Source organism: Rhea pennata, chromosome 13, assembly GCF_028389875.1.
Source record: "Rhea pennata isolate bPtePen1 chromosome 13, bPtePen1.pri, whole genome shotgun sequence".
NCBI lineage: Eukaryota > Metazoa > Chordata > Aves > Rheiformes > Rheidae > Rhea > Rhea pennata.
The window spans coordinates 13,544,105-13,557,271 of NC_084675.1; the positions used below are offsets into that span (position 1 = coordinate 13,544,105).

Here is a 13,167-nt window from a genome sequence, read left to right on the forward strand (position 1 = left end):
AGTATAAAATATGAATATTAAAATAAGCTTCAAATAATCTCAGTCACTCACTTCATAGACACAGATTCTGTGAAAAACCCCATAACACTGGCTGTATACAACTTGATATTGGCAGGCTCCAAGGTGTTATATACATACACCTTTGAAATACTGCTTCACATTAAGAGAGTCCCAATGAAAACACAGGAGCATCTGGCTAGCTGCTACACGTTGTCAAACATATCATCACAGACAATAAGAGGATGGTTCTGTCCACTTCTCACCCCATTTTACACATCTTCAGGCAATGTCACTTGGTCTTAGACAATGCAATTAGAAAGTGGTGGGATAATACAAGAGCCTAAATGTATCTCTATCCTTGGAGATACTCAAAACCAGACAAGTCCAATGAGGCCTGCTCTAAGTCAGTAATTGGACAGATGACCTCCCAAGACCCCTTCCAACGGAAATTATTCCACAATTCTGTGTCAAAAGGGAACTTCCTCAGATTGGCCACAATCTGAATTATGGATAATAAATACTTCGAGTTTGATGTTCTCATTGTTGCCAATGACAGATTACACTAGTGGGAGCTTCAAGGTTACTGAATTAGAGGGTGATACATACAGTGGTTACAGTCAGGCCCCTAACAGATTTCAAGGGTCTTCTGTTACATTTCTCTCTGCTACAGAAAGCGTCAGGTGGACAATACTATTAGTAACATGGTGCAAACAGAAGTCTGGATCTCTACTGTAAAACAAAAATACTACAAAGAATGGAAATTGTCTTTCCATCCTTAAGTATCAACATAGTTGAAAGGTCAACTAAACCTTTCTGTAATTTCCCCTGAAAAAATTAGCCACAAGAAATTTTAATCACAAAGTAAAATTCCAGGAATACATCATTTCTGTGTTGCAGAATTGTCAAGGTTCAAAACTCTATCTCATAAAACTGCTACTGTAATATCCTGTGAACCCCAGTAGGCAGTCTTGTAGTGTAGTAATTAATGCTAACATTAAAGGCTAGGCTACTGTTTGCTAAACTCCTCACTATTACAATTCTCTCATGTAATTCTTTCCTGTGTTTCCCATAGCCCAGAAGGATACCATAGATTTAAAAATGTTTTTTATTAGAGAAAGAAACTAAAAAAAAGTGAAGTTCACATTTCTACTTCTAGTGACCAACACTCTGCCCACAAGAGTGAAAAGCTAAAGTTATTTTAAAGAAAGTAGAGTATAAAAATAATGAAACAAATATGCAATAATAAAACACTAAGGGCAAAATAAATTTATACATAACACAACTATTTTTCAAAATTCTTGCTCTGCTTTAGATGCCAGTTTGCCTTCAGGCTAAAAACACATTCTTCACACACGCTGGGAATGTTGAGGAAAACTAGTCAGCATTCAGAGGATTAATACAGATTTCCAGCTCTGTGCCTTCAGGCTTAATAGTCAGACATCTATTTGTCCTCAGGAGAGGTTAGTGGTTGAAATGCAAATATGCAAACAACTGAATTCTTTGTTAAGATATCAAGAAAAGCTTGATCATTCTTCTGTTTAATAAATCCTTGCAGTTTTATGGACTTATTTAAATGCAGCATTCTGTCTTACTATTTGGAAGGAGAAAACAATGCAAGGAAACAAATACATTCATTCTGATGAAAATTTGTTCTCTAGAGGAAAAATGACATACACCCTTGACAGCTTATTTACCAAACTCACTAAAGATTTATTGATTTATCAATCAGTGCCTTGAGCATTTGCTTCTCCCCAAGGGAAAATTAACAATTCCAACTAACCTAATATATTCCATGTATAAACTAAGTGAATGCAAGAATCAATCCTGGCACAGTTTACAACATCCAGTTAAAAAAAAAATTTGTCCCTTTTGGTGTATGTAAAATTGAAAGCTATACTAAGGAAGAATAAATGTTCGTGTTGCTTACAAACATAAAAAATACTTATTAAGACAGCACAATTGAACCCAACAGACAGTTTAAATCATTTAAATACTCAGTGGGAGGCAAAAGCATTGGAAGATAAAAAATTGAATGATTTTGCTTCTAGATTAATACTAAGTACTACCACTATTAGCTGCAATACTGACATGCCTCAATGCAGATATATTTCACAAAGAGCTAAAAATTCTCTTCTACTTCACCTGCAAAACTTTAAGCTTGTCCATTAATTACTGGTTTGACAATGTTGGAGCAACAAGAATTCCAGAAGAAGAATATGAAAATCTAGGAATGTATTATAATTTAACAAAGTAACAGGAACAAAAAGAAAATGCTTAAACACAAATAAAATGTACTTACATCAGGTGCTTACATTTCCTACCTTAAAAGAAGGTAGAAAAAAAAAGTGTAGTAAATATAACATTAGCTTTTCACCAGGAATAGTAAAAATACTCAAAATATACATAAAAAGAAATGTCAATAGAGGTTTTGACTACAGAAGAAGTGATACAGCAGCTCAATTTATCAATGCTGCTGGTTTGAACCTTCACAGCACCTGGCCACTACAGAAACCAAAAGTCTGCCTCAACCTCCTCTGCCTAACTAATCCCACAAAGAACAGATAAAGCAAGCAATGGAGATTCTCTCTTGTTTAAAAATAAAACAAAATAAGCCAAAAACCACTAACCACCAAAACAACATACTATACTCTAGGCTGATGAGGGGATAGCTGCAGAAGCCTATCTATCTTTCAACAGTCTGCTTTGTCATCACAGTTAGCATCTTCTCAGCAAGACAGGTCCCATAAGAATGTTAATATCTGATGCATAAAAACATCTATGTATTTATTAAAACTTAATATACATAATTTCATTTACCAGAAGCTTTATTAGATTCTGCAGAAGTGAAGGTTTACTAAATATTCAGAACTGCATGTAGAGAAAAATCTTCAAGAACCATGTCCCCCTTTTCTTTCTTTTAATAGAACTAAATAAGAAAATTGTTATCCAATCAAAGTGAGAAAAGTCAGGAATTATTGTAAAATACTGCCCTCTGGTGTTAAGCCTATTCTAAATTCTATTTTATATTTAAGACCTCCTCCTTCTCTCCCTCAGCCCTCTGCATGTTTTTTTTTTTTTTTTTACCTGAAAGAGCCACCTCCAGGGTCATTCAGCTTGTTTTTCTGATTTGCAGAGACCTGAACACCGAAGCCCCCAGGACTTTTGCTGGCTTGTATTGTTGGTGCCTTCCCTACTGTGCCTGAAAAACACCAAGCAATGTTATTATGAGCTGTCTTAGACAATTTACATCAGAGAACCTTCTGTCCAGGAACTAAATTTAACTGTCTGTAAATTGCAAACAAAAGGAAGCTATTACTTTTAAAGATAATATTGCTGAAGAAGAAAAACTTAAAACATAAAATTTGTATTAACATTATAGTTTGTTCAATATTTACAAAATACAGAAGATTCTAAAACTGAAAACCATTAGTCATAGCTGGTTATAGTACACATAATGTCTATAAATGTGTTTGCAATTGCCAGTAAACCACTCTTCTATATAATCTGGACAGTATAAAGAAACAGAATTTAAAGTGTTCTTAATACAGATGTTTTAAGTCACTCAAAGTACTGTGATATTAACCATCTTTTACATTTTCTTACATATTCATTCACTGTTCACTACTGCAGTGAAAAGCATGTATTTTCAGAATTTAAAATATTATTTTTAATATTCTTGAGTGTTCTATATGTGAAGGAAAATATATTATTGTAAAATTTAAAATAACCCCCTCTCAAAGGCTGTCTTTTACATTCTTGTTCTAAAAGTACTTTATACCTGTATATAAACTTTGCAAGTTATGCACATAAGTAAAAATTGGGATTCTAAGTGAGCCAAAATGCATTAAACCTTCAGCTTCTTCTGAAAGTAAATCAAAAAATAGATATTTAATTTCTATCAGATATTGAAAAAATCTAATAAAAATAACAACAATTTTATGCTGCTGGTTAGTAAATCAACAGAGCTGGGTTGTTATCATTACCAGAAAATAGTATCAGTTGGACTCGAGCACTGACAAATCAATCTTTTGGATTAAGTCATCCTTTACTTCTTATATATTTTAAGACTGTTTTTTCTTGGGTTATGTTTTGTCTGTTTCCTTTAATCTCCACCTATCTTTTGGTATGTGAAAGTTTAAATATAAGTAATAATTCATTTAAAAGATTTCATCTTTTTCTTGTATTTCTCTCAGTTAATATTATTGAGAATTACATACATGTAGTGCTTGAGACACTTTAAAAAGTACATGGAGTTATTCTTGCACATTGATGGCTCATTTCTATATAAACAGTCATGTTATAAACCTTAGTGGAATTAAATTATTTTTCTTTCATGAGCTCTAAAAACATAATATAGTTATCTGAACTAAGAAATCTTTTTAATAACACTTCTTTGCTTAAAAAAAAAACAAAAGCAGCCTTGAATGAATCCAGTATTACTTTATTTTGAAGTCTTTATCAACCTCATCCCATATTCTCAAAACAAAAACAATTTGACAGGCTTTGTTCAATTCTTCAGTCTGTATAAAGAAACTGTTGTGCAGACTCCCAACATTAGTAAATCAAAAAAGGCTCTAAGCATGGGGAACAAGCATTTTGTCATCAGAATATTCAAGGCCCATGAGATGTCCCAAATAGCAATAATCCGGTAAAATCATTTATCTATTCTAGATGACATAATCAAAAGCTTTTCTACAAAGTGAGTTGGAAGAGTAGATGATTAATACAGTAATAAAAATTAACAAATTTCAGCATGCAACAACTTACATTTAGGAAACTGAAAATGTATTAGCCATGAAAATTATTGCAATGGCTAAAGTAGAGGTAGATAGTAGATAGTAGCATTCCTCCAGAATTAATACTATATTCCTTTAGAATTAACACCAATGGTTTGTTTCCTACAGATGCTAACTTTTGATCCAAAAAATATCAAAAAGATATAGCAACACAGCAGTCCATTTTTTAGCGTCAGGAAAACAGTATGTCTACACTGGACATGGAAAAAGTTAGTCACACTTTATTTCACTCTCTCTATATATAATTCTACTTAAATGGATGTTGCAAATGATATCAATATAGGTTTGGGGATGATATACTAGTTTTTTGGTTTAAATAACAATTGGGCCCAATTAAGCAGTTAGATACAAATATGGCTAAAACCTAGATTTACACTATGAAGCTGCGCATATTTTGAAAATGAAAAATCTGTGGGCTTAGATATTTCACGGGATTGGTAATGACATACAGAGTCTTTCACCATTGGGTCCTTGCTTCAAATGCAATCAGCATGACCTAGAGAAATAAGCCAAAATTCAGAAACTTGTAAGTTCCTAGTTCTAGTTCTATATAGGTTAAGTAGCTGCAATGAATGCTCTGGTTAATAACTTCACCCTCTGGCTCAATTCCCCCCATCCATAAGATGTGATGAAGAAGATGTGATAAGAAGTATAATAATTCTGACAACTACTTCAATAAAGAAGCGTGAATTTTTCCTAAATAATCATAATGTTACTTCCTCTGGTGTGGATACAGTTATATCAGCATAAAAGTTCTTAGAGTCTGCCTACATCATCAATACTAGTGTTCTATAAAGCATTACAATTCGTTCAATAAGATGCATTAATGTTAATGTATTACACTAGGAGAACTACTCCTGTTTGAGAAGTGAAACACACCATTTTGTGAAAGCCAGCTCAGTTCTGGCATAACTATCCTTAAGAAGTCATGCTCCACACTATTATACTACCATCATTTTCTACACAGACTATGTGCTATTCCAGTATTCTACTTTCTTCTACATGGATAGGCTGGTATATAACACCAGTTTACTGTAGAGAGTTTTAACAATACATCAAGGCAAAAATGTGCTGGTATCTAACAATATGCCATAGTGGTATTTCTTAGAGCTGCACACAGGTAGACTTTTCCACACATGGGCTGCAGAATAAATAGTTTTACAGTGGGGCATTTTCTAGATTTCCATTCTGATCGCTGGCTGTGAGCACTTAAAACAATATTGTGGTGGGCTAAATAAGCTTGTAAATAGGAATAAGCTCACTTGAAAGCAGGGCTTTGCATTAATGGGCTTTTACAAATGTTATCTACGTACAGCTCTATATAAAAGCTAAGTTGTGTTCCTTAAACAGTCAGTTAACTTGTTACTATCTCATTGGCTGATCAATGACCTTCACAAATAAATTTGTGTTCTTAAACAACTATTTAAATGACAGGTGTCAATGCCATGCAAATCATTGGCACACTGCTGACACCCATGGTTTAGAGACACACTATTCCACAAGCACAGAAATAAAATCAGCCTTCATACTCAGACACATTACGGTTCAAAAGTGAATGTTCGCACTGTAAGACATGAAATATTTTTCCTGTTAATAAACTCAGGACATGAGTGTCAGTACTATCAAATGTACACTTATTATAAGTAAATGCATTTCTTCCTAACCTGGAAAAAAAAAAACAGTGAATAGGATTACAGTGACAGCTTGGTCTCCATGTCTGTTCAGCCTTTGAAGTCTCTGAAGAGAATGGACCAACTAGAACATCAACCGCTGTGAAGTCTGATCATTAGACTTTTGATCCCTCTACCCAAGGAGAACATAAAAGACCAAGCAATAAAGTCATACAAGCAGCAATAGCTTATATATGCATTTAAATTAATTTGATTTCAGATTCATTATCTGAAGATGATAAGCTCTGTATTCCATTACAAACCCTCATTTATCTAAATGCCCACATCCAGAGAAATACTCTCATACATAATAAAAAAAAAAAAAAAAACAAACAAAAAACTAAGGGTAATAAGTTTAGTGGTGAAAAGAAACAAGTAAATGTTTACTAGAAAGTAATAAGGCTTCAAGAACTCTCTTAAAGAGTAGGATGTAGCAGTCAGATGTTAATCCATCCATGCATGGACAGAAGGGTGAATCATGTATAATACTGTATTTCTGATTCTCTGGCAAGTTATGGAATGTCACGTTGCTGCACTCAGTCTCTGACATTGCCAAAGAGTAAATAAACATAGCAAATAAACATAATCAAAAAAAGGTCATGTGGACTAAAAAGTTTCTTTAGGAGTCCTATCTTGACCTCTGTCAAAGGAGAGATAGTGACTATCATGTCCAGCTTCAGGGGTAAGAGCTAAATCAGGATGATTAAACTGAGATATTTGGCTTCACCAAAAAAAAAAAAAAAAAAAAAAAAAAAAAGGTAGTAGTATTTCTTTCTTGGTCCAGAGTTACAAGTTTAGAACACTAAGAGTCAAGTTCCTGACTTCTTTCAGAACTTTCCATGAAAAACTGCTGAGTTTTTCACTAAGCTTTCACAAGCAGTTTCAAAATTTAAATGTGTTGGTCAGAAATATGGCAAAACTGCACAGTGAACAAAGGCATTGTCAGCCAGTAAGAAGTAAAAATAAATGTCAAGCCTGCCAATGTCAATGTTGCAAGTTTTTTCCCATGCTACTAGTTTGCAATTACAATAAAATTCATACAAAGGTAACAATCTCACTAAAATATTTAAACCCATACCTGGTGGTCTAATGGTCTGAGTTATTACCACTGGCATCCTAATCTGGGTAGTCTGGCAAGCAGGGTTTCGTTTCACAGTTTGAGCAGATGTTGACTGGATAATCTGCTATTATTAAAAAAAAGTATAGTCATATTATATTCTTTATACACAAACACACACAACGTAAATATACGAATACCTGTAATTACTGATATAAGCATATGGATCTCTAAACCACAACCAGCTAGTGACAAAAGTCATATTTATGTAAATTCATGTGGTTGTGTGTGTGTGTATATATATATATATATACATATTTTGTTGCTATACTTTTTTAAAAAAAATCAAATATTTGACACAAATGTCATGTCACAGCCTTCATCAAAAATATATTTTCAATATTTCAAATTTCAAAGAAGTGAGGTTAATATTAAAGTTTAGACTTCTGTCTTCAGAAATTTTACTAGGAAGTACAGTATTTTTGTAGAAGAAAATGCTGCACTAATTTTAGTGGTATCCACCCACAACTGCCTTTCATTATATACTATGTCTATGCTTTTTAAAGAAAAAATGTACTAAAAGTAAATTCCAAAATATTATGGGTTCCGAAGTCAGATATACACAAAATGGAATACAGAGAATGTTTTGTGGTGATCATGTACTGTTTATCTTTTAAATGTTAATTGGGTATTTTCATGGTTTCACTTCATACTTAGCCAAATTCTGAAGTCTTTATGCAGAACTGAAATTGGGTAAGAAACTACAATTTGACCCATAAATAAATTAAATCAAAAAGAAAACCTGTAAGAATCAGGTCTAAATGATAGCAAAACATATGTTTATGAAATAAGGAACAAGGTAGGGACAGACGTAATGAACATAAGATTCAAAAAGATGTGGACATTGCAGAGCTGGAAAAAAAATGCATGAATAAACTTTAAAAGCAAAATATTAGCAAATAGATTAAAATAGTATTACAAAATAAGATTACAACCACAACTCATAGTCCAGAAGAACTCAAGAGTCATGTACTTTTCACAGACAACTATATTACTCCCATCCTGTAATGAGTTTACTGTCTTTGAATAACAGACTCCTTTCTCATACCCATAAAATACATTATTATCTCATGAAAGACAATGTGACACACTGCAATCTAATTGAATACGCTATATCAAGCAAACAGGAAATAGTGTACCTTTATTTGGCCTTAGTCTGCATCACTCTTACAAACTGTACACAAAAATATATTATTTAGCTGAATAATGTAAGGCCAAATCTCTGACTTCAAAGTATGCTATGGAGAAAAGGAAAGGAGAAACAATATTTTCAAATGAGACATAAAAGTAGAGAATGAAGAAATTAGGGAACAAATCAGAAATCGCTCCATCAGCAGAAACCAAGGACTCCCTTGAGAGGTGAAACTATTTAAAAAAAAAAAATTACTGAGGGAATAAGACTGCTAAAGTAGGCTGGACAAAGAACAAGTAGGCCCATTTTGAAGTTCAGAAACTGTATCTTGTGCATGCTGAAATATTAAAAGTCATGAGGTGGCAATAAACCTGTGGAGGGTTACCATCCAGAACTGTTACCAGAACCATTGGCCATAGCTACCTTGCAGAAAGAGAAAAGGGGAAAAAAAAAGAAGTTCGGGATTCAGCTTCAACTATGGACACCAAAGAAAAATGTAATGCTTGTACTAAGCAGAGAAATCGAGCAAATAGATATAAATCAAGGCAGAAAGTCTTGATGCAAAGTATCTACTTGAAGTAAACAGAGATATACAAGATAAGAATAAAATAGCTATCATGCTTGAAAACAAGAAACAAATTTAGATAGTGGGTAAAAAAGAGGGAGAAAGGAATTTGACTGAATTTTGATGCACAGAAAACAATTTACATGTAAAATCAAGTGTTTTAATAAGTAAGGAAACACACTAGTCCGCAGTCAAAAAAGGTTACGTTGAGGTTAAGAGGAAAATTGTCAGTTGGATGAGCTTTCAAAGAATAGTGATGAAAAGCAGCCATATCTTAACTAGATGAAATTCAGGCCTGAAAGGGAGGTGTGTGACCTGTGCATGGAATTATTATCTGGTATTACACTAATCTTCTGTGACTAGGTTATTCCTCTGCAAAGCTAACAACTAAGCTAACAACTTTTTGAGTTCAGAATCAAATTCTTTTACCTGATCAGCATTTTCCTGTGAATGCCCTAAAAAAGTGGGTCAGTAAATAGGGCAGCATTTAATCATTTTAAAAGATACAAATAATGACAATTTTTTTTTTTTTTTTTTTTTTTTTACTATCAAATATATTTGAAAAATGTTCCTTAACAAATACCAAACTAAAACCTCAACATACACATAAGGGCTGAAAGTGGAAAAAAAGATCAGAATCAACATTTTAAATTCTACACAGAAACTGATCAGCAGCCAGCATGTACTTTCTAAAAGTAACAACTGCAGTTCAACTCAGAGCCACATTTTACACTGTTATATTTCAGTTTCTAAATAGTTTCAAGGATCTTTCAACATAGACTCATCTTCAGATCTGGAAATGATCAAGGAATGAAGAGCAGCAATTTGTCTTCGAAACAGAAGGTGCAAACTTCTTTCCAGATGAAAATAAGTAATGGACATAGGAAAAACTGATGTATCAGAAGCAACTGATGCTGTGACAAAATTGATTAAAAATCTAAACCACCCTTCATCAATTAAACTAATTTAAACTGTTCTAATTCCCTTGCCTATTTTCCTCACAGCATAAACATTACCATTAAATCCTAACTTGGTCTGGAAAATGTAGATAATGAACAAGGTACTGCTAATAAGCTAGTCCCAGTGAGAGATGGTTATTTTTACATCTCTCAAGCCTAAAAACATGAACAATGGCTGTTGCCCAGCTAATGCACAGTCTTAATCCTAACACCGGTTCCTAAGCACCGATTCACCAATCCAGAGCGACAAAAAGGTCAGAGCAGTGGATGTTTTTAGTATACTGAGGCTAACATAGATATTACTTAAGTCTTAAGAAAAAATTAAGGGGAGATCTCATTGCTGTCTACAACTACCTAATTAGAAGATGCAGAGAAGATGGACCCAGACTCTTTGAGAGGTACACGGTGGATGGAAGTGATGCAATAGAACACCAATTAGAATGTCAGAAATTTCAATTCAATGTAAGAAAAAAAAAATTACCAGAGGGTGGTCAAACGCAGTGTAACTGAACCTGTTTTGAGCAGGAATTGGACCAAAGACTTCCAGAGGTCCTTTCCAACCTACATGATTCTGCTACTATGTCCATAATCATAATAGTAATGATTTTATAAAAGTGCTAAATAAGAAAAGTGACAAGACAGAACATAAACTAGTCTTCAAAGTCTATGGAAACAGTTTATCTTCCTTCTCTCCTAAATAGAAGGGAAGTCATCTTCAGTATTTCCACCTCTGAAGACAGCAAGCACAACAGCCAAATAATAACAACAAAGACATAAAAAACCTACAAGATTTAATGTGATACAGCCATTGGCTGGAGACTGATAATGAGTCTGCAAAATAACAAAATTACAAACTACTACAACTATGATCAAGACAGTACTAGGTCAGCAAATACTATCACAGACCAACTTATTCCTCATCAGTCTATCAAAAGTTGAAGAATCATCTACTAAGCTACTCTTCAAGAAATGCACTGAAGCAGGAAAGTCATAGTATTACTTCCTTAAGTGCACTATGTTCCAAGTAAACTTTTTTTTTCTATAAAATAACATTTCTCTACAAAATAGCATGTGCATTTCTCGCAATAAGGAAGTATTCTCCCCCTTTAATCTTCCCACTTCTCCCTCATCCATTCTCTCTCCACTCCGCTAATGAAGATAATGTAAATACACCACCAGTCTGCTAATCCAGACATGCTCCTTCTGCTCACTTCTTTAATGCTTCAACAGACTACTGCTCTGTCCATTTATTAAGGTTCACTTTATTTTCACATATGTAAGATGGAAGGGATGTCCAGGCAAAGGTGTTTCCATATAAGCAGACTTGTGAAGATGCAAAGAGGGTATTTAACAATCACATTACTGATAATCAGAATAACAAAGCAGTAACAGCTGGAATACCCACTTTCCCTAAGACTCTTCTTTGAAAAGCTTAGATTCAATAAGTATAGGAGAATAAAGCAATAGTGTTCTCTGAGTCCAATCTTAAGCAAAAAGGTGATATTATACCAAGACCAGTGTGAATATTCTACCATACAGAAAGTATCAACAGATTCCAGATGTGAACATAGACCAATAATTAACAACACAAATGACTAATAGATACAGGTTCAGAAAAAAATCAAAGCACATAAAATGGATCCAAGCACATAGTTTGATAATATCTGTTCTTTTTCTCTCACCTAAATGTGAGATGTTAAATAAAAATGAAAGGTAGTACCTACAAATGATGAAAAGGAAAAATCTTAAAATAATTAGATTAGAACTCACTGCTAAGGTTTTGACGTCAAGAATTTTCAAATCTCAACAAACTAATTGCTCCTTTGCCAATGCAGATGTACAGGGCCACAATGATAAGCTTCCCCTTACTTGACAAGGGCTGAAAAGACAGCTTCACTTGATTTATACAAAACATACTACGCAACAGAAGTACCTCATCCAAAAGCTTGACCAGTTGAACTAATAAACCACATTCCACGTATACATACCAAATACAGCAATAAAAACAAAAGCATGGAAAACAGAAACTGTTCTAAACAACTGAAATTAAAAATAAAATTGAAAAATATATCCTGTATTGAGTATTTTTTCCTCTCACTAGGTTTAAAAAATATTGTGGAAGAAAAAAAATAATAAGCCACTTAACTTGTAAATGTACAAAACTCAGAATGGCTATGGTCTGGGATGACATTTATCTTCACTCATGAGTAAACACTTGCTAACTCACTTGTGGCTATGCCACTTGTGATTTATCAGTCTACTCACTCCTGAAGATAAATGTCATATCAAACCTCAACTATCATGTAATCTGGCAGCATTAACTTACAATGTTCATCCTTTTATAAGCCAAGAATTCATATTTGACATTATTTACTATGCTGCAATAGTAACAGTCACAATGTTTAAACAATATCTCAAAATTAGCATAAGCAATTACTTTTCTTCTCCTAAAGCAAAAAATAAACATTTTTTAAACAAGCATATAACTTTTAATACTAATACGACCATAATACTGTTCCATTGAGTACTCGTTTTCAAAGAAATTATGAAGAAAATAAAAACAAAAGCCATTGGATCATTTGTCCCACTTGCTCCTAAATTATTATTCAATTTTTCACATAGTATTTTAGCTAATCCAATTTAAAATGTTTCCAGTAATGGCTTTTTCATCACTTCCTTTTGGAATCTGATCTACAATTTAATAATCTGCTTTACTGTGAAGATATTTTGCCTTATGTTCAGCCTAAATCCTCCTTTGCTTAATTTTATCTTGTTACTCGTATTTATACTCCTTTAGACAACCTAAATAATTTATCATTATACTTTGATGTTTAAACACTTAAATATTTGTAAATGTTCTTTATGTTCCCCTTTAGTCACTGTTTGACCAACTTATATGTGTTTGATTCTCTTAATCTTATCTTTTAG

The 13,167-nt window shown here is 33.3% G+C and overlaps 1 protein-coding gene across 1 annotated transcript in view; it reads right to left on the reverse strand.

Moving 5' to 3' along the window:
• Nucleotides 1-13,167, reverse strand: part of LOC134146046 (transcription initiation factor TFIID subunit 4-like) — a 150,178-nt gene that overhangs the window by 108,107 nt on the left and 28,904 nt on the right. The window contains exons 8-9 of the mRNA XM_062586179.1: nucleotides 7,545-7,650; nucleotides 3,085-3,199 (exon numbers count right to left, since the gene is read on the reverse strand). Of these exons, the coding sequence (XP_062442163.1) occupies nucleotides 3,085-3,199; nucleotides 7,545-7,650 (221 nt within the window). The remainder of the gene's footprint in view (nucleotides 1-3,084; nucleotides 3,200-7,544; nucleotides 7,651-13,167) is intronic.